General features: G+C 47.5%; 1 protein-coding gene across 1 annotated transcript; it reads right to left on the bottom strand.

Annotated features, from left to right (window-relative positions):
* On the bottom strand, positions 1 to 20,380 carry vash2 (vasohibin 2). Its single transcript, XM_035424297.1, has 7 exons — positions 19,217 to 20,380; positions 14,839 to 14,927; positions 14,292 to 14,348; positions 13,538 to 13,612; positions 8,577 to 8,958; positions 6,149 to 6,267; positions 1 to 890 (listed from the first exon to the last, which is right to left on the bottom strand). Exons 1-7 carry the CDS (start codon positions 19,526 to 19,528, stop codon positions 821 to 823), a joined length of 1,104 nt encoding a protein of 367 aa, XP_035280188.1. The 5' UTR covers positions 19,529 to 20,380; the 3' UTR covers positions 1 to 820.
* Positions 20,381 to 22,346: the final 1,966 nt, after the last annotated feature.

The raw sequence follows: 22,346 nt of genomic DNA, 5'->3' as shown, positions 1-22,346 counted from the left end.
CCCCCCCCCTCCTCACGCAACCGTTCTCTACCGCTCGAGCAAAACGTTGGCTTCCATCGTCCGTACTGACGTCCTGGACCGGGTCCGACCGTGTGGGGCGCTTAAAAAATGTCTTTTAAAAGCTACGAACGTGTGAAAAGAAAACAGCTTCACATTCCCTCACAGCTCCAGACGGCAGCAGCGGAATCCACAGATGATGCTGCTTTCCGTCTGTCAGAGGAGAAATCGATACGTTCGACTTTCCTGCACGTCTCCAGGCGACACCCGCTGGCACAATATTAATAACGGCCGTGTTTAAGAGGACATTTAACACGGGCCCCTAGATTACGCTACATCATAGTAAAAAAATCACCGCGCAAGGGCTTTAAAAAATAGATCTCTGTGTACCCAAAGTTTACTACCGTGGCAGGGATGGATGGTTGTGGACGGATGTGTTTATCTTCAATCTTAAGATATTTTGGGGATTCTCCAAGCTCCCGGATTGGCCACAGCCCTGACTTGTACACATCAAAAAGGACTGCTGTAAGTGAAGCCAATGAACTCTGGGTCAAACTATTTGAAAGGTATAACAGAATTGGGAGGATAACGTCCCATGATATGTTGTCCCAACATACAGTCCAGAACATTCCAGTGATGCTTTTCCATCATGGACAAATTGTCTTGCTGAGAGCAAGGAGCCCAGCAACATATGTACATAAATACACACAATGTCCATTAAATACATTTAAAATAGAGCTTTGTGGAGCTGACCCGGGGACAGGGTGACAGAGGGTAGGAGGGGAGGAGAGGAGAGGGGAGGAGAAGAGGAGAGAAGAGGACCTCAGATGCGGATTTGGTAGCCGTCGTTCAGGGTACTGAGTTCGGCAGGTTTTCGGTCCACAGCGGCAGGCCTGAAGAGAAACACATATGCAGGACAATGAGTGAAGGGTCGAGGCCCATTTGGCCAACATCTGTGCAAAGGAGAACCAAAGAGCCAGAGGAGTCTTTCATTCTGGAACTGAAGAGCGAGAAGAATCTGTCATTCCAGAACTAAAGAGCCAGAAGACGCTTTCATTCTTGAACCAAGGAGCCAAAAGACTTTCATTCTTGAACCAAGGAGCCAGAGGAATCTGCTTCAACTCAGAAGTTTTTTGTCATAGTGACAGTTTAAGAGACTCCTCTTACTGGGAGAATTTAAACACGCCACATTCACTGAGTCATGTATTTTTAATCCTTAGATAAAGCAACACCATGTACGGTATTATAGTAATACCACAGAGCTGGAACTCCTGCTAATGGCCTCTCTCCTGCACAGTAAGAGCCAGCTACCCGCAGAAGAAAAATGTCCTCATCAGTATATTCTCACTAGATCATTCCGCAGAAATACTGAGGTTAAAAAAGCTACTGCAGAGCAGACTTCAGCAGACCAAACGAAGTGGAACAGCTCTCACATAGAGTCTCCACGGGCTCATTTTCCTCACATCTGGCTAGAGATCCCTCATCTGTTTTCCATTCCAGGAGGGGAATTGCTTTTTGAGAGGCATTCTATGTCATTTCAAGCCCCTGAATCTTTCTCCCCATCCCGCCTGGCCTTGCCCTCCCTCGTCTCTCCCTCCGGCAAGCACGCGCGTTTTGGGCGTTCCATCTCGCTCTCGATCGATACCCGTCTCTCCCGCTCTGTGACGGGGGGGGGGGGGAGCGGGAACGAAAGGGCACGGTGCTGGGGGCGCGGTGCCCAAAACGCGCGCTCGTCATCCCGCCCGCCTCCAGAACCGGCGGACAGCGCGGCCGAGGGCGGCATCGTTCTCCCAGGCCTGCAGCAGATCGATGGCAATCCGCCCCTGACGAGCGTGTCCGGGAGAAGGCCTCGCTCCGAGCCGAAGAGACCTTCATTCCTCTTATATACCGGTGCCTTTTACACATTTTAATTTGGTTTGCTGAATCGTTAAAAAAAAACCTTTACAATTGGTGAAAAAAAAAAATATATATATATATATATTTATATTTATGAAAGGTATAAAAACCATATTAAATGCATAAGACATTAAATCTATAACAAACTCATTTTAACAAGCTCAATACATTGTAAACCCTTTATCATTATGTAGACTAATTAAAATAGTTTATTTAAGAGTATGCATATCATCATTTGCCTTTTTGTCTAGACCTTGGTGGTCTGCACACTTGAGCACAGTGAAACATTTACGGCTATGTGGAGAAAATGTCAGATAATCTTTAATCAAGTCAGCCAGTCAAAATACCTTCAGAAACTGTCACTCAGTCTCAAAGGATGAGAGGGAAAACGTCAGTAGAGCTTAAAGTCGGTTACGCAACAGCAAAAAAAAAAAAAAAAAAAAAGCTCCTTAAACAACCCCTTCAGTCGGTGGAAAGACACATCTCTGTCCGCTGAGGCTGAAACGGAATGGCGTCCGGTCAGCGTCGCAGTGCCCTTGCGCATCGTAGCGCTAGGCGGTGGCCCCAGAGCTCAGTAAAATGACAGGGGGACGCTCTCCGTGTGTCTGCGTTGCCCGTCTCAGGCCAGGCCGGCTGATTGGAGCCGAAGGCCGAGGGCAGCGGAGCCAGACAGCCGCGGCTCTGAGGAGAATGCCCACCGACAGGCGCGACTGCGGGGCGGCGTGCGGGCCGGAGAGGCGACTCTGAGCCAAGATGGAGGGCTGGGCGGAATGATGGGTTTGGCTTAGATTCGCGCTTCTTCAGCTCCCTGTAGTTTTCCCACCTGCCCTTTTCGAAAAGCATCCCTCTTACAGATCGAGAGTTATGGCCCCCATCCATCACCAAGCGGCGATCGCTCATGTGACTTTTATCCAATGGTAGTATTTACACAATGCCAGAATTACAGAACCAGTAATATGCCTGAGATATTCTGATAATGGGATACAGTAATAATAATCCCCATCATCCATTTGCATTCCTGCACATTATGGAGATTATACTGACATACAGAAACAATCTCGAGATCAGTAACACTGGTCTTAAAATCCAGGGACTCTGGCAACAGGCTTGAGCACCATCTTCTAGTTCACAGAAATACCGTTAAGGAAATAATATTTATTTGTATTGCTTACAATCAAGGGACAAGCTCAACGATTAATTCACCTGCTACTATCAGTACACAAAAGTGCGAGTCGATGGTCAGCGTCCTGATATCCAATCACTCGTTAACAGCGTTGATCGCTCACTGCTGCGACTCCCGCAGCATCCTGAGCTTCACGAGACCAGCTTAAGCCTGCTTTCATCTTTTAAACGGGGTCTCCAAGAGCACCGCCGCTCAGTACGGTAAGCAGTATATCTGCGGAGCCAGGCTTTTACAGAGCGCTTACTCGTTTATTAGACATTCACAGCATTTACAGAGTATAATTAAACCCCTGAACGTGCGCAAGCCGCAGCCACGGTCGACACCGCGTTTCCTCTCCAGGAGCTGAGGTGGATGTGTGCGCGTCGCGAAAACTCGCCCCCGTCAAAAGGAGAAACGGCAAGCGTCGTTAATTAGGCGAGTCGGCTAGACAATCCCAAAACGCCCTTACCAAAACGGACAGGGAAAAGTGCTCTCCACTCTCAACAAAAAAAAAAACTAAAAACCACCGACTAAAATAGCCGTGCTTTTGAAATGTGCCAAAATGCATTTGGTCACCTGAGGGGTGCAGACGGGCCGCTTACGTAACCTTGGTCTTCAGCTCCGCCCTTCACACCTCAGAGCTCTCCGTTGAGTTGAGCCGCTCTGACCATCGGAGTGCAAATTCACCGCCTCTCTCCCGCTGATAAACAAAGTGTGGACGCTGCCCAGGCCTTCCCCCGGGGAGAGAGAGAGTCGGAGGAGACTGCAGGAGCACTTCCAGCTCCGTATAATTAAGAACTCAGGGGAACTGACATGGGGAACAGTGGGTGTCGAAGAATAAAGTCAAGAATAGCCGCATTCCGGCGGGGAAGTTGGGCGGTTTTGGGCAGTTATCAGCCTCTAGCCTGTATTTAAATGTCACGGCGGCAAAGCCAGGCCCAGCCTCCCTCTAAATGGACCGCTGTAGAATGGTGTTGTCGGGTTCCTTTTCCTGCAGCCCCACGCTTGCAGATGATTGGTTAAAGAACGCGGATAAGCCTCATCAACTAGCAATTATAGCGAGCTATGTCAGCAGGCGACAAATTACCTATAAACAATGTATTGTTGACGCATCGCGAATACAAATAAATATGGCAGACGCGTGCTAATAGCTATGAACAATGCTACAGCTACAATTATTAGCCCTCATTACTGCACTAATTGAGATGATTCGGGAACAACAATGGAATGGCATGATGACTGCTAATGATTGCTTGGCAGGTGATTTGAGAATAAATCTGTATTGGCACCTGGGACTGGATTACAGACCCAAAAACACCCGTCACCAAAAAGACAGGAGCCTATAGATCAGAAGATCAGAGGCAGTCTTAAACGCAGGTAAAGGTGCTTGTATAGAAGCAGGTTGCGCTCCGTTATAAGGGCTTGATCTGTGGTGAAATGAAGACTGAACACACATTTATCGGGGCTGGACTGGAGAGGATCAGACGGGGGGGGGGGGTTTAACCGCCTCAGCAAAAATACCCAGTATCTCCAGGCCGCAAGGGGCTGGACCGCAGCGCAGCAGCCAGTAGCCGAGAGCGGGCATCGAACCGCGCCATCGACCCTCTTTGCCGAGACAGGCAGCGGGGCTCCGGGTTCACGACCCGCTACGCGGAAGCTCGTGGGCGAGAGACCCGAACTCTCCGCCCACAGAGCGCATCGCAGGCCGACACTTCGTTTATACGGAAGGTGGAGTAAAGTGCGATGCAAAGCTCCGTGAACTTTGTATGAACTCCAGGCATAAGCCGGCCGTGGAGGGGGGGACGGTGGGGGGGCATTTGCAGCTGGACAAAGCATTATCTACAACACCGCTGATTTGACCAATCAATGGGGCGTCAGGGGAAGCTGCTTCGGACGTCTATTCAGACTGTCTGGGGTGTCTGGTGGCCTTAATGTGGGCTGTGTGCATATTAGCTTTTGCGGTTTTACGCTCTCCGAACCTCATTAACATGAAAAAAAAAAATACTGCTGACAAGTCCCATTTCACGTGACCTACCGAATCCTTACATTTTCACAGCGTAAGCATTTTGGAGGACCTTCAGCCATTATCATTTTTATAACTGTTGACTGCCACAAAGGGTCCATTACTGGGAGAGCTAGCCATGCTAAGACCACGGCTGATTCATATTAACTGGTCACCGTGCAGCTGTGTTATTCTTACATTATCGATCGTTCAGGCGCAGCAGACTTTAACACCAGCAGTTAAAGCTCCTAGCTTTACTATAGAAATAATCTTATCTCTGATTTATCCTTAGAGCAATTTTATTCACACGTTTTATTCTGCATAGTGCTTTGGTCATAAGACAAATGCTTCTTCATTTAAACTGTTGATGATGATGATGACGATGAATATTATTATCATTATTCTTTTTGCACAGAGCAGTGTAGTTGTCTTTACTTTGGGAATGCTTAAATGCATTCTTTATCTCTGTGTGAGTGGTTTTGTATGAAATGTGCTCAGGGTTTTGTTACTTAGTGATAGGGATTATATATATTAATCCTAAATGAAACACATTATGAAAGAGCTTGTTTAAAATGTAGTGCAGAAGCACACATTTGCAACTGAGAGTTAAATCAAAGCACCATAATTACTGCTACTCAGCTCCTTCATTTTTATCAGTGTGTGTTACATACTCCTGGGATCTTCTGGTACTAATGCTGAACTTGTAAAATCTGCAGTTTTATTTTATATTTTTAAATGGCACTGAACTGCACTTTTAATTGAATACTGGCAAGGATTCAGGAAATGTAGATTTGAACTCTCAAGAGGCAAAGTGACATCCGTGAAAAGATTCTTAATTAAAGTCACAAGATGTAGCAAAATTAAATACAAACTAGAATTTAAAATAGTGTGGACTTTTTTCCACTTGGCTTCTTGAGAGGAATATGAAACAGATGGATAGATAACACCATTGTCTTAGACAATGGCCAAACTTAAACAGGTTTAATGATGTCGGTTTGGCCCTTGACAAAGTGCCAGTCACCTGACAGTTACCGGGTTAATGACCCACGCATCCCCCACTGAGCGCGCTCCACTGCGAGAGCAGGACTTACGATTTGTCTCTCCTGTGGACGTGTCGTCTTTGGGGGCTGGTCTGTCGGCGGCGGGGGGAGAGGGACTTGCCCCTCGTTCGCTCTTTGATGGGAGACTGTGCGCTCGACGACTTCAGGATCTGTGAGGGAAAACAAACAACAACAAAAAAATGTTTAATTAAATAATAAATCAACCCCCGAGGCAAGAAGGATCTGGAAAATAAAAAAATCCTGTTCAGCAGGATTCACACAGACACTATAAACACAGTGGCAGTTACTCCCCCTTGGAAAACATTCATAACGTCGCCGTTGGTGTGAGTTCTGTGCCCCTGTGACGGTACGACAGGACCTTGCCCCTGGTGATATTTATGAATGCTGCAAAAAGGTCATTTTTAAACAGCGCAAAATCGTAGCTTTTGCTATTGGGAAATCTTCCCATTTTCTCCATGAGCTGTAAAGGATGCAACTTCCTGTTTCTGCATTCAAACCACAGAAAAATGCTTCGGGTCCGTTTCACACCGTACTCAGCAGGGAGGGTGGAACAGAGCGGTCTTTGAACACCCCGCTAATTAGTATGAATGCTAGCGGGCGTTAATGAAGCCCTCTCCCCCAGACAAGGGCGTTCATTATGGTGGTGAGCGGGGAGTCAATCAAACCAATAGAGGACCCATTCTGAAAACTCGACTCCCATCTGCGACACTTTGGACTCAATGTCACGCAATTGAATTACCCCGTGGTTACATCTAGCAGAAACTTAAATGCCTTAACTGAACGGCACGGGGAAGTAATTGCTAAGGCTCGGTCAGTACACAGCCGAGAGAATGCGATGATGTTTGCCGTTTGTCGGTCACGGGTGTGTTTCATGTGACCTCATTTCTTATGGAGGGGACAGTGTTTCTACAGAAACAAATTTGTTTGGCTTCCCAGGATTCTGACCTCGTTTTGTAAATACAAATGACCTCTAACGATTTCTTGAATATACACAACATACAAATGGTCTATAATGGCAAAACACAAACTTAAAATACAGCGTGCTGGTAGCTTATTATATTGAACATTTTAAGATTACTTAACATTTAAGTAGGATTTAAAATGACTTACTCTTAATAACCCTCACAGTAATTTGTGATTGTATATGTATTCTAAAAAAACAACAACCCTCACAATAACTAGTGATTCTATATTTACTCTTAAAAACAATAACCCTCACAGCCGAATGTGCCCATATACTAAAATAGGTCTTGAATATTTTGAGGTGCAGGGTTACTTCCAATAATGCAGTAAGATATATTTACAGCACGGGCACTTTTTTTAATCATTTGGGAAATGCCAACTATGCACAGCTGACTGGGGTCAACAGCAGAGGCCGAGACAGCCGCTGTGCTGAAGAACAGCTGGGAAGACATGACCTACATTTCCTGATAACCACAGCCCTAGAGCACCCTGGGAGATGCGGTCCCAGCACATTCTCTGCCATCCCCGACCTACTCAGATTCGCACTGACCCTAATTTCAACCAGCTGCGTCAGTTTCCCAAAGCAAATCCTCACTTTCGAGACGGGATATTAGGGAATGCTGAGATGACAGATGCATTGGCAAAAGCATACAAAATCACTCACTCACAAGCAACGAGTCTGCAAAAACAACAAACATTAACAGACACAGCAATAACATACGCGTACATATTTAAGTTTAAGTTGTGACAGGATCAAAATGCTATTGAACCTCAGGAATGTAGTATAGCAACTTTCCACAGATGATAGGGCTTTTTCAGCAAAGTGCTGCTTTCATTGTTTTAATGCCAAAAAAATTTCATTTAATTTACTGCCAAAGGACTATACGCCCCCAGGGTTTCTGCTAATCATAGGCAGGGTTTCCATGTAGATTTGGCACCCCGCCCCCTCTGCCTGCTTGGCACCCCACCCCCTGCCTAACTTGGCATCCGCCCCCCTGCCTGGTTGGTTCCCCGCCCCTCTACCCCACTTGGTGCCCCGCTCACCTCTGCCCGACTTGGTGCCTCACCCCTCTGCCTAACTTTGCACCCGCCCCCCTGCCTGTTTGGTGCTCCGCCCCCTGCCTGACTTGGCGCCTCACCTCTCCGCCAGATTGGTGCCCTGCTACCCTCTGCCTGACTTGGTGCCTCGCCCCTCTGCCTAACTTTGCACCCGCCCCCCTGCCTGTTTGGTGCCCCGCCCCCTGCCTGACTTGGCGCCTCACCTCTCCGCCAGATTGGTGCCCTGCTACCCTCTGCCCGACTTGGTGCCTCGCCCCTCTGCCTAGCTTTGCACCCGTCCCCCCTGCCTGTTTGGTGCCCCGCCCCCTGCCCGACTTGGTGCCTCGCCCCTCTGCCCCATTTGGTGCCCCGCCCCCTCCTCTGCACCTGATTGGTGGCGCCCCGCCCCCTCTGCCTGACTGGCAGCCCACGCCTCCCCCCCCGGCCCGCCTCTCACCTTCATGCGCATGTCGCGGGCGTGCTTCTCCAGCTCCTTGCGCATGTCCTCCCGGCCCAGCCGGCCGGCGTTGAGCACCAGGTGCTTCCACTCGATGGGCTGGAAGACGTGCGGGTCGTGCGGCACGTACAGGCCGATCTTCACCTTCTTGATGGCGTGCTGGTAGCGGCGGTACGAGTCCTCGAAGTCGAAGACCAGCTCGCTGAGCGTGCGGAAGGTCAGCGCCTTGTCCATCAGGTCCGCCCGCCGGCTCATGCCCAGCGAGCCGTAGCGCCCGTTGCAGTAGACCCCCAGCACCACGTGGTGGAAGTGGTTCCCTGAGAACTGCGTCTTGAAGCTGATGGGGAAGCGCTCCACCGAGGTCAGCCCGTTGGTCAGGTAGCTGGGGCTCCGGTTAAGGCGTTAGCGTCATGCTATGTCGTTTCTCCCGCAAGCGCTACACTGAAAACTGACCCGCGAATAAAATACTATTCAACTTCATTAATGACGTTTGTTTTTTTTTTTACATTTTTTTTGTTTTTAAACCAAATTCTGAATGACTTTTTTCAGTGTGTACATTCAAACAAGAGGTGAACTTTTCATCCCAAGGTTTCTATGCTTCTCAGGAACCCAGTTACGGGGTAGCAACTGAAAATTCAAACCTTTACATAAAGTACTCCTTCACCTTAACGGATTAATAGGTATGCAGCGCACATTAAAAAAGCAGGTAATTGCTGTCAGGGTAAATAAACATGGCTGTCCGCTTCCTTCCAGGAGGATGTCACGCTCGGAGATCGGCGCCGTCGCTCGCCCTCTCTGTAGCGCGACCGACGAGCGGGCCCCGAATTTACAGCCGTCCCCGGATTTATAACTCCCACTGGGACGAGAGTCGGCCGCGTCCTGTTCTACACCAGCGCCGTCAAAGCCTGTCGGGTGGCAGTCCTACGCACTTAAGACCGGGAACGCTGATGAAACACTTGGCTTGAACATTAATCTTTTTTCTTAAAAAAAACATTCTTGAAGCCAAGCAACCCCATATATCTGCAAAAAAAAAAAGTAAAGCTAAGGATTTAGGGGGTTTGTATGTAGGGGCTTTAGCAGGCTATATCACATTGGTTATTAAAACGATGTAAGAGCATTTCACTGTGAATACTTCAACTGCAGTTGTAATATCCAATACATTTCAGATTTTTGGTTGAATATAAAGTATGTAACTACATTTTAATAGCACGTCCCATTTAATATTCAATTTTCAGTGGGAGAATTCAGTGTTGCACAGTAAATGAACAGAAAAAGGTTTGTGCCAAATTAAAGGAATAGCTGTTGGTCAAATATTCAAACACTTCAGACAACGTAAGGACCTATTAACCAACGGTATTGCCATCAAGTAACTTCCCCACCAATCAACTATTGCTCTTCCTCTCCCCTCCCTACACTGAAGCCTTTGAAGCCAGCTAAGTTTCTGTCCTGGTATATCTGAATCAATCACTGAGTTAGAGGGGGTCTCAAGAGGGAAAACTGCAGATTAAAAGCAGACTCCTGAGCACGCTCAATCACCACAGGAAAGCTGTTCTCCAATCGCAGACCAATCAATTATCAGTGGCTTCACTGCAGATTACTCCAGGGTGCCGCAGAGATGATCAAATCCTGACTGTGTAACAGCACTACTGCATGCAAAATTTTAAGAAAGAAAGAGCAACATTCGGAACATCCCTCTCCCAATATTAATTAATAGACATTTGTCATTTTGACAAACTGCAATTGTGCACATTAGCTACAAGCCACCAAACGGGGACAGACGCCTCTCTGTTCTTGAAACACTGAAATGTAGAGGACGTGGAATGAGATTCCACAGTCCCCACAGACGCACGGGCTGGGCTCCGCTCAATCCAATCCCAGACAGCGTCTACGAGCCCAGACGGTGTCTGTGATCCTCTCAACCTTTACATGAAAGGGATCTGATCAACTGCAACAGAACTGCACAAGGCCATATGCACTGAGATATGAACTTGATAAACTGAGATCTTGCTGCGCCACGCCATATGTTCGGCTGTTATCGACTGCAGCATCTTTGCACATGATGCAGTACATTCATTATGTTGAATAATCAGCACCGAGGCCGTAGGGAGGAGAGCAAGGCTCACATTGGAGGAGAGCTCACACGGAGCGACTCCGTGGACAGTCCGAGCTTCGGCGCACGCGTGCGCTCCAGAGCACGGTCGGCGAGCGTTCACGGGGCGGTCGCCCGCCAACGGGACGGCTAACGCCTTCCCGCCAGGTCAAAGCAGGCTCACAACGTTTGACCTTCGGTCTTCGCGCTTCCAAACCGCAGTCGTCATCATCGCAACCGCCGCCACCCGTACGTCAGGAGAACGACGCGCTTCTGCCCGAAGTCTGGCGCCTGAACGCGGAGGATCTGCGAGCGCGCTCACAGACGCACGGGTGAAGCTGGCACCCCGGCGTTTCGCTTTCCGGCAGCCATCTGCCAGCCAGCGAGAACCCTCCTCCACTAGAGCCCCCCCCCCTCCCCCCCCCCCAACACAGACGCCTGTCTGTCAGCTCGACAAACTTGCCTGCCCGGTTCCTTCGGCACATGGCACTCATTAAATAATCACACGCAGAGCAGCGCATTCCTGTATTCACCGCCAACACCATCGGCCCAATTAGCGGAAGCTTCCGGCAATGGGATCTGTTCCTAAATTCCGAGCGAGCAATTTTAAGCAAGCGGCGCGTTTTTCAGATTCCCCTTTTCAATTTACGCGAGCGATCGTTCAGAGCACTGCCACGGGCCACCACAGGCTTATTAAAGTCAGGCTCTCGCCAGGCAACAGCGAGGCAGGCCTGCCCCTTCCACAGCCGGCCTTCCAGGGCAAACCGGAAACATCCGGAAGGCCGGCTCCTGCCTCGCGGCAGCTGGGTCTGGACCCCCTCTCTTTCTCTGGGATGGCCCATTAAGACACCGCGGAGGATCAAGTTACCCACGACACGCGTACAGGGGGTGGGGGGGGAGAGGGGGTGGTGGTGCTGTGGGGGCATGTGACCGACGGCCCGGTCAAAGATCTTCTGATCTGCCCCCTGCCCAAACGTTTCCGTCACCCTCCAGGATTACCGTTGCCGTGGAAACGAACCCGGAGCATCCCAGATTAGACGGCCTACGGCCCTCGCCGCCGTTTTCGCTCGCCTGTGCCCTCCCTCCCTCGCTCTTTTGACGCCCGAGCCGCGCCCGTCCGCCACACTAAACCGGAGGTGGGCGCAGGAAACGAGGGCTTGGACGAGCACCAGCTGAGGCTACCCTCCCCAGCTCCCAACAGCGCCGGTCACATCTGTGCAGTGCGAGCGCTTCGGGTCGGCTCGGCGTTTCATCAGGCGGGGGTCAGAGACGGGCGGTACGGAAGCCAGCTGAGGCAGCCACAGGCGCATCCTCTGTACAGGACACACTACAATGAACACCCACACCCACGCCCCCCCCCCACCCCACCCCAAAAAGACCCACTTTGTTCCTCTTCAGGGTGAAGAGGAAGGCTCGCGCTTTACGACCGACAGAACCATCTGCTCCCTCTCGCCGGAGAAGGAGCAGCTGTCAATCATCCCGCAGAAGAGGCAACTTTCACCGTCTAAATAAAGCGGCGAGCGTTTCGAGAACACCTGCTGGAGTAATTAGCGCGTGCCATTTGGGGACGCCTCATTTCCGTTTGTTTCCTGGGAAATTCAGGCAATAAACCCGCCTCCTGTTGGCACAGCGTTTTAAACCTCCGAATCAGGACATAGTAAAGACATCAGCTGGATTTTAGTTCGAGCCGAGGCTGGCCTTGCATCTATGATCTATGCTTTCCGCTGCATAATGATAATGATAAGAGTCATAATGATGAACTTCTATGCTCATTTCCCATCTTCAAAACTCAAAACGAGCCAAAGTATTGCAAAAATCAAGAACCATGTCACCCACTGTTTTTATCCCTGGCACCATCTTGTGCTTCACTGCTGTGGTAAACAGATTATGACAACAATCTGAAGCATGAATCTAATGCAGGGGAATGTCAAAAACAGTACAAATGGCACTTGTGGCACGTAATGAAAGGATCATTTTTGTGGTTGCGATGGTATGCAGCTCCACCAAGACAGGTCTGTCGTTTGTGATGAGGGACATTGTGTACGCAGAGAAATAAACAACTAGCACGCAAGGATGCCTCAAGCATCAACTGCAATCCAGGTACCAGCCAAAACAAGTATAAAACCTGAACTTTAACCATTTCCTCCTTTCAATCAGTTTGGCAAAGCACTTTGGCCTCACCCTTGACTTTCAAATTTAAGCAAGCATCAACTGCTGCTTAAATGTAACGCTCAAAGCTGCCATGGTTGGACTGAAAGTGCATCGACAGGATTCCTGATGGGAAAGGGCTTCATATGCAGCATAGATCTGATCGCTAATGTCAGTTTGAAGCGTCAGAGGCTTTTCTCAGGTTCTGCGCTTTGCTGCGAGCGCAGTCGCTAGACATAAACCGCTAAGCTAAGCCCAGCGCCGCCGCCAACCCCGCGGCTCTCCGTCGGGGCCGATGAAGATCTCCCGGCACCGGGTGCAAACGGAGCTCCCGCGTGACGGTAACGGCGTCCGAAAGACCCCCCCGAAGCTCGCCCGCCTACCCGCCCCGCGTCACATGACCACGCGCGTCGCACTGCAGAAAGTTTGCTTCCCGCTCCTCATGCACACGCACACACACACACGTTGTGGGGGGGGGGGGGGGGGGGGGGGGGGGTTAACGATCCCGAGTCTCTGACTCTGTTTCCTAGCAACCGCACAGTATTTCACAGCCTTTGGGAAGAAAAAGGGGGAGTTGGGGGGCGGGTGGGGGGGGGGGGGGGCTTTTCAGCGTTAATGTCCTTCCCCATCTGGAGGTCTGTAAAATAAACACAGCTCACACGGACCTGACAGGGCCGAGCGGCTCGCTCTCCAAACGAACGCATCCAAACGTAAAAAAGGATACATTCCCAGGATGACCGCCTCCAGGCATTTAATGGGGAGGGATTCCCTAATCATCTCCCTGGCCGTCTCCATTAACCTTAGGGAGAAGGGAGAAGAAAGTCAGTCGAACAGAAACCACTCCCTAAAACAGCAAACGCGGCCAAGCCTGCTGGATGGGTTACAGATATCAGGTTCATGAGGTAACGATCTCATTATAACAGGATAATTAAACATGGCCTGGTGAAGGGGGGGGGGGGGGGGGGGGGGGGGGGAATTAAAGGGATATCCATCACTCTTCCTCTCAAAAGCTTCTGAAGGCATTATGTGCCAGGTCACTGGACGCCACTGTAACCGACGACACTCGACGTGAATAATGGGCTGTCTCAGTTAAAAGGCTCTCACTTGAATGGGGGAGCTGTCCTCCAGATACTCATGACCCTTATGTAAAGAGTCTTCTTATATCCGAAGCATAGCTCGGGGGCAAAAAGTACAATGGAGCTATACTAAATATAATCAGAATGTTCAGCTGACCTCAGCGGTAACTGTAATTAAACAAACAGCAACCAGTAAACCACTCCCAACTGTTAAATGTTTACATTGATAGCCACAAGGCCCTGCTTGGCATTACAGTGCGTAGGATGCGACAAAGAACATTTGGTTCCACCTCGCAATCAGCTTCCTTCAAAAGGAAACTCTTTTTTTTGTCGTCTACGGTGGCTGAAAAGATAAAGAAAAAAACAAACAGATGAAAATGGCAGTGAAATGGCTGCACTTACCCACTGAGAGGTCTTGTCTTCCTAATTTCAAAGAACTGAGTGCCCGTGTGATTGTATCTATCGGCCGTTAAGGAGGTCATTTCAGAGGAATGCGGTCCGCTCCGCAGGCACCGCCACGTGGACAATGGGCCAGCTGATCCTATCAGATTACACGCCTGATACCCTATCTGCTCCTCGCATCGCATTCTTCACAAGCGGGCCACTCGCGGATAAAGTGCATCACCATGGAACTCCAGGTTGCCGCAGCAACAGGTACGTGTACACACACACACACCTTCCCAAGACCTCTGACCCCCCGTTAAAATAACTGACGCTCACCGACACAAATCAACCGCAGAGTGGCTTGGAGAACTCTAAGTTCCAAAGTGAATAATGCTAGAGTGACGTGTGTCCCTGAGCCACATCAATAAATAATAAACCAGGACGCGTAGGAGCTCTTATGCATACATCCCCCCCTCTCCACCGCCCCCGCCCCCGCCCCCCGTTCTAAGCTGCTACAGGAGCACAGGGACAGCACAGGCCTGTGGGATTACTGTGAAAAGGATACTGCAGCATCTTCATGTAGTTCTGGACGGCCTGCAGCCAGTCTGGGACGGACGTGGAGGGCTTGAAGTTCGGAAACGACGGCACGGGGTGCTGAAAGAGAATAGGTACGGTTAAATTCAGCACAGGGACACTGGGATACGCAGCTCGCCTGGGTAAAGGAAGAACAGCCCGTTCCTTCAAAACAGAAGTCCTCAAGCTTATCCAGAAAGGGCCAGTGTGGGTGCAGACTTTCTTTCCAAACAAGTATTTACACACCTGATTCTACTAATCAACCACTAGTGTCTTTGGTAAGGACCTTGATCAGTCGAATCAGGTGTGCTGTCACCTGACCTCTCATTCTGAAGACTGGGCACTATGACACATGGCATCAGTATCAGCTGCGGCATTAAAGGCAGGAAACGCGCAAAGCTTTCAGATGACTTCCTGTCACCCCAGACCCTGCCCATCCAGCAGGGACAGACCAGACATCAGTGATCAGAGACCCGCACAGGAACGCAAGCTCTGGCGAAGAGCAGATACAGAGCAAATCCTAAATAAAGGAAGAGGAAAAAGAACGCGCTCGCCTCCTCCACCTATCCCAGAAAGCACCTCTCAGCAGCTCCGCATCAAAGCGCATCGAACGAGACTACACGCGGGGGGGAAAACTCAGCATTGGGTCTCATTTTCAGTAATCCCACACACTATCGCTTCAAGCTCCACCGTTCCTGAGAGAAGCCGTACAGCATCAGAGAAAACCGCGAGTGATTATGCAGCTTTCTCCCTCTCTTACTGTAGGTTCACTAAGACTGCAGACGCGCAGTACAGAGGACACGGATCGGAGAACCTGCACAATGCTGGATTTTCCTCCGTTTGGCTATAATGCCATCATATATTACCACAAATCACATGGCTACAAAACATTTTTTTAAAAATCTCATCTCATTCATGCCAGCTTTTGTATCCACTGCATGCATATGATCTACACTGCAAATCTGAACTGATTTTTTTTTTTTCCGGTCCCCATTCCCACGTCAGCATTCCCCTCCGGTGCGGTTCCTGCCGATGGAGGCGGTGAGGCGACGTCCCGCAGAGCGAGGAGGAGCGCTGCGGAATGCCGACGAGCGCGGCGCGCAGCCGCCTCCTCGCTAAAAGGGCCGTTTAATTAGCAACCGACGCGGGCGGAAAACGGCACCTTCGGGAGCGCAGACCTCAGCGCTCCAGCCCAGTATTAACCGATTTACGGGCCGAGCGCTCTGCAAATGGGCCGTGGCTGGAGGGGGTCTCCCGGCAGTGGGGGGTGGGCACCTGCATGGAGGGGGGGGGGGGGGGTGGACTGCCTCCCCAGCTGCTCCCCGTGTGGAGGCACTTGTTTGTGGGTTGGAAGGGGGAACACGGGAGGAGAAGTAGGCAGGCATTACTACTGTCCTCCGGGCTGAATCCGATCCACAGCCACAGCCGGGGGGGGTGGGGGGGGGACACAAAACCTGGGGGTCACGTGACACAGCTCCACGGACATCTGTCTCCAGACAGGTGCTTGAATGCAGAGGCGTAACTTTAGCCACACTTACATGTGTTGTGACTTCCTGTTGGTCAACGTAATCAAAAAAGTGTGTGCATTCTCATCCTCCAATAGCACTGAATTGAGATGCAGGGATGGTTCGCCGTTTGAGTACTGAAAGCTTGCTTTTAATGGAAAACTTGCCTGTTCAAAAAAAAAAACTAGCCCTTCAAAACAAAGCTATAATGAGACGGATTAAAGCCAATTTCACAGTGTGATTGTTTCTCTCCCTCATACCTCAAATAAATTAATTCACACAACCCAATGCAGTAACTGAATTCATAATCAAAATGTGGAGACAGCTACGTTACTGAATGGGCCTTTTTATGTAAGTTAAGTTAGATATTAAGTTAGATATGTCCAAAACGAAGGGGAAACGTTCTTTCTTTTCACTTTTCACCTTACTGTTCCTTGGAACTCACGAAGGTGTTTTTTTTTTTTTACGTAAACAGCTGTGGCTATTCTAGAACTCTGCTCTAACTTCACATAATGACGTAACCATTATTTTTGGAAGGTCTTTTTTAAGGCATGCTTAAAGCAGTCTGGCAGGGCTGCATAGCCAGGTCCCGCTTACGTCTGCACAGACGTGCTCTGGAGATCATCCCTGAGCTCTCTTTAACTCCCTCCAAATCCCCTCAACGAATTCACTTAGCCTGCCATCTAGGACCTGGAGATCAGGCTGCCTATCAAGGTGAACTTTGTACAGCAGAGGAACTCCAAACTTTGATTTCAGCTGCGATCCGGAAAACCTTCCTCAGAGTTTCACTGTGACTAGGGAATATATAGCAAAAAAAAAAAATTTTCATTTGGACATCATATAAAGATGTAGCTGTCGGAACGAACTACATTTACAAGGGGCTGGGAGGAAAGCCTACAAACCGTAAACACGTTCTCTGATAAGCTGAGAGGAATACTTGTGCAGTTTGTACTGAGCATTTATCAAGCGCCCTGACAAGAACTGTGTGTTCTGAGGGCTTTCTTCAGTCCACGCAGACATTTTGCCCTTTTCCCTATTGTTCTCCATTTCCCCTGTATGCGAAGCGTCTCTAAAAAAGCATGGTAAAGCTACAAATAAACACAGAACGATAACTCTTCATCATTAAGTGCAGACCATTTTCTTTTAATTTAGCATTAACTATCAGGGGGACAGTGACAGAAGACAAACGTATACTGAGAACTGCCGATTTAAATATCTCTAACAAAACCAGATGGAAGAAAAACCGAATGGTCATGAGGAGTTGCTACTCAGTGGAGCTCTTGTTGGTCCCGAGTCAGTTTACACAGTACTCTCACACAGGCAGGCCTAATAAACTATGCAACTTAGCCCCTGTGACTCCACATCAGTGTCTTTACAAATGGAAACATAAACAGCTTGAAGCACACCAAACAATCAGAGGTACGCTCATTTTAAACAATTCACATTTCTGCTATTATCTTAGAGCCCGTCTCTCTGGTGCCCCAGGAAACTCACAGTTTTTAAAAGGATGTGTTAGTTACTTTTGTTCCATTCTTTTTGTGTCAAACTTACTACTTTTGTGTTTAAAGTATACCATTTATGTGTCACAAAGGGAGGACTTTTTAACACAGACTGTGTTTGAAGTAACACAAAATGTGTTGTCCTTAACAAGTAATGGAGTCGTGTTAAAAAATGGCACACGTTGCGTGTTGTTTTCAACACCTCTGTCTTGAGAGTGCAATGCCTCTACAGTCGAGCCACAGACCGAGCTGCCCTTCATCTGCAGACCGTCCTGCTTGGTGGCGTGCAGCACTGGGCTATGCCCGACCGGGAATAGCATTTCCCACCGAGACGAACGTTGCGTCCTGAATTACGCCCGAGGCTGGCTGAGTCAGTCTGCCAGCCAAGAAATTCTACATTTCAGCGCGCAAACTGGGTCAGACGCTAGACTTTCAGGAATATGCTTCTCCTCAAAGCGTTTTCCTTATGGGTGTCATACAGCCCGAGAATTGGCTGTGGGATGCTATTTAATATCAGATGTTGGAGAGCACATGCTGTGCTTTAACAATGGTGCATTTCACAGAGAGGCATCTGTTCTTTAGTACTGAACTGTATTCAATTTACAGAGGTCCTAGCAGTATAGTGGGGCTTAATATTACTTGGATAATATGTACATCCTGGATGAAAGGCTGCACACTTAAAAACAAGAACAATACGCACACAGTAAATGGACATCACATTAATTGAGGAACTATCACGGAATGTACTATCCTACCACGCATGACCTTTCAGTAGGCCTATGTGTAAAAACACTGAAGCACAGAGACAATGCACAGAATTAGGCTACTTAAAGTTCCTGAGGCACAACTAGCCTCCTGCAGATGGCATTGCAGGTTCACAGCGCACGCTTGTTTTCATTGTACAACAGATGAAAGGGTGAAAGAAAGTGACAGTTCAGTTAGGAAACTATACCCGTTTGTAGTCAGCCAACTATCCATTTTAATTTACCATGCGGTTGACTCACTGGAAAGAAGTCCTAATATCAATGTTGCACTGCAGATAATATTGATCACAGCAGGGGGGGAATGCAATTACAACGTTGTTTCTTTCGGTCTAGGCACTGGCCATGAACAATGAAGACGGTCTTTAACCCAAAATAAATAATTAATCTTGGAGTTCGCTTGGAGAATGTATCGGTAACAGCTAACAGTTTCCGGCTGAATGCGCGTAGCGCGCGGCTGCCAATGGTAGCTATTATTACTGCCCGACTCCTCGGCTATGTCTGGATATTAGTGTTACAGAAGACTAACGTTACATATATATTGCTCACTAGCATAAATCATGATTTTGTCAGTTTCAGAGGCGTTAAGCAAGATGGCAACTTACTTTAGGGAGGTATGCGGCGTTCCTTATTTTGTCCACCGTCTCTTGACCATCGGGATGCACTTTGGCAACATGAGTCCACATTCTTTCCCAAGTGACACTTTCAATGGGAAAACCAGTTCTGTTCACATAAAACAGCGCACCTCCATCTTTCTCCTCTTCCTCTCCCGATGACCGACCAGTGTTGGCTGTGGAGCTGGAAGAGGCTGATTCGGCACCCGAAGTGGACTTGCAGTTGTTGGTGCTTTTTGAGCGGCCGTGTCTACCGATTTTAGATGCTGTTGAGCTGGTGCCAGCAGAGCTTGGTCCAGTCATTGTTCACCCTGGAAGACTGTTCTTGTCCAGACAGACAACCAGTGGCGTTTCCTCAGTTTTTAGTTAGACAGTTAACTATAACCATGTTGTTTTGCAATCAATTAACGTTATAATCTCCGCCTTCACAACAGGTAAAACTACTAAAAATATATCTAGGTAACTAAGCACCAAGTTAGCCCTCGAAAATAGCGAGCGGGCTAGATAAACAACAATATCTAGCTATCTAAAAGTACCATGCATCACTTGCAAAGCTCTAGGTAGGTGGCAAACGTACTAAATACAACAAAATTGTTATGATATGCTATAGCTAGCTAACCTGTTTGTGTTGGCTAACTAAATGTTGTCATTGTGAGTATTTTACACATTGCAATTTTAAAATCCTGCAATAGCGTAAACTGAATTGTTAATACAATTGCGTAACTAATCTACCAGAGAACACCGACCCAGAAGCTGCAAAACCGCACAAACACTGCACACAAGCATTTTTCTCAGAGGACCTTCACACACTCAATAATGTGCTGCCTGGCTGGCTAGGTATAGCACAGTACCAGCTAACCTACGCTTCGGCTAGCGAATACACTCTGTTGCTAGCTAACTTCCAACAGCCTTTCCCAAAACGCTGCGGGGGCGACAGCCTCCTGGAGCTTGTAACAGGAATAATGCTGGATAATTACCTAGCTTGCTATTACTGTCCTTTGGCTTGCCATATTTTTCAAATCGAGGATTTCTTCTTGATGTGGCAGTTTCCTTGCAATGATTACATACCGCTCTTAGTGTATGGTACAATTCATCAGATGGTTAATTTTAAATGTATTCATAATGTTATTCTCTCTACCGTAACCCGGCAGCCAACCAGATTCTGGTCAATTTCATTGGCTACACAACAAAGAGAGGCGGGTCTTCTTGTGCTCATCCATTATGCGGAGAACGCTTCTTATTGTCATTGGCTGTAATTCCGGAAAAAGGCGTGAATTTAGTAAATAGAACGCTTTGGAAGCGAAATCACTTATTAGCGAGCGTAGATGGCGATATGCTGTGGACAGCGCGCATATGCTCAAAACGAAAATTAATTATTTTTTCCTAGACAGAAACATAGAGTAGGCTATACAGTACATATAGCGAGCTAAGATAGCTTTATTTTTAGGTCGTGAAATATGTTAATCTGTTGATATACCGTTCAACCTCCCACAGGTAATTACTTTTATTAATACAGCATTAATTTAAAGGGAAATGGAAAAGCAATTTCATTTTGTGAAAACAAGAAATAATTCCCCCAAAGCAAGGTATCACTTTTTCAGTCGCATTTTCTAAAAAGTTTTATGCGCAAGTGGTCCATGGGACATTTTGTTAATATTTCTTATGAATAATAATAATTCAAAAAAAGCAATAAACGTAAGACCGTTAGAACAAATACAAAGGCATCACACACATTTCTCCTTGCTTTCCCCAGACTCAGCAATATCCTCTTGTCCTGGTTCACTGTTGACATCCACAAATTTATTGATATCTTATCTAATATTTCTGCTTTATCAAATAAATAGCTAAATAAATACCAATAAGCAGTGTCTCCAAAACACAAACCACGTTTCAGATTTTTGCTGGTGATTATGATCTTGAAGGATTCTTAGTATCTCTGACCTGACCATTAAATTCCATGCATTAATAATTCGGACCAAATCCAATGATGCACCTGTAGGCTAATACAGGGCATACCTTTGAGCATGTCCTTGGAGACATAATCTTGTACAATTGGATGGGTTGAGAACTTTTTCCAAGAGCAGCCTGGAGAGGTGATGTACTGTAGGGAGGCAGTTTTGGAGTGCACGTTCAATAGTAAGAAGCCATTTTCAGGTATACTTTACATTTCATTCCATCTTCACTGTTTTGTGGATCAATGCTTAAAGACACGGGATCAGTGCATCACTTTAAGTCTCACAATAAGCCGTTTAGTGAAAGTCAATTCTCCTGAATGTATTTGCTTCTCGCTAAACAGGAAAATCTAAACCCAGTAAAATTGTTGTGGCTGAAACATTGATCTTCACATTATCTTTTTCTTTCTGATTTGCACTTTGTTACAATTTTCAGAAATATATGGGGAAAACAATACAACGACAGGAAATACTAAAAAATAAGTCACACACAAAAGAGAACAATATACTATACAGTAATACTATAAAAAGAAACAATATAATCCCCTGGTCAAAAGACAAACAACAAAAAGTGTGACAAATAATAGAATAAATAAATATATAAAGACAGCCCCGAAAGCACTAACAGTGCTATATTCCAGTAGTAGCAAGGAGTAAAACTGTGAGACTTTGTGACTTTTGCCATAGCTAGAGCGTACAAGGGAGGGAATCCTTTTGCTCTGAGGGGCACCAAGGGTTAACTCAAAAAGGCTATGAAGCTGAACGTTGCCAAGTTGCTGTTTTTGCAAAGCACTCTCCAACTGTAAATCACTGAATGGCTGACATTTTGAAGTATTGATCTTTATATTGTAACCTCGTGATCTTTTATACAAAATATTTTAACAAAATGTATTGAAACTGCTGAACTGATATTCTGGCAGTTTGAGCCATAAAACAATTTTGACATGGTTTAAATTTATAAGAAAAAACTGATTTTCAATTTTCAAGTGATATAAAATGGCTTTTTCATAGATGAAGGAACACAGAGTGACTGCAAAGCAATTTAGAACTGAGGGGTTTCCAACACTTGCATTTTAAGATGTCAAATTCTGCCCCCTTCAGGACATTTTGTCACCCTGCCAAAGAGCAAGCATTTTAGCATGCTTGTACTGTGTCCAAATCTAAGTGTG

The sequence above is a fragment of the Anguilla anguilla genome, chromosome 6 (genome assembly GCF_013347855.1).
Source record: "Anguilla anguilla isolate fAngAng1 chromosome 6, fAngAng1.pri, whole genome shotgun sequence".
Taxonomy (NCBI): domain Eukaryota; kingdom Metazoa; phylum Chordata; class Actinopteri; order Anguilliformes; family Anguillidae; genus Anguilla; species Anguilla anguilla.
Note: the sequence above shows the minus strand (reverse complement) of the source record. Positions and strands in the feature narration are given on the sequence as shown.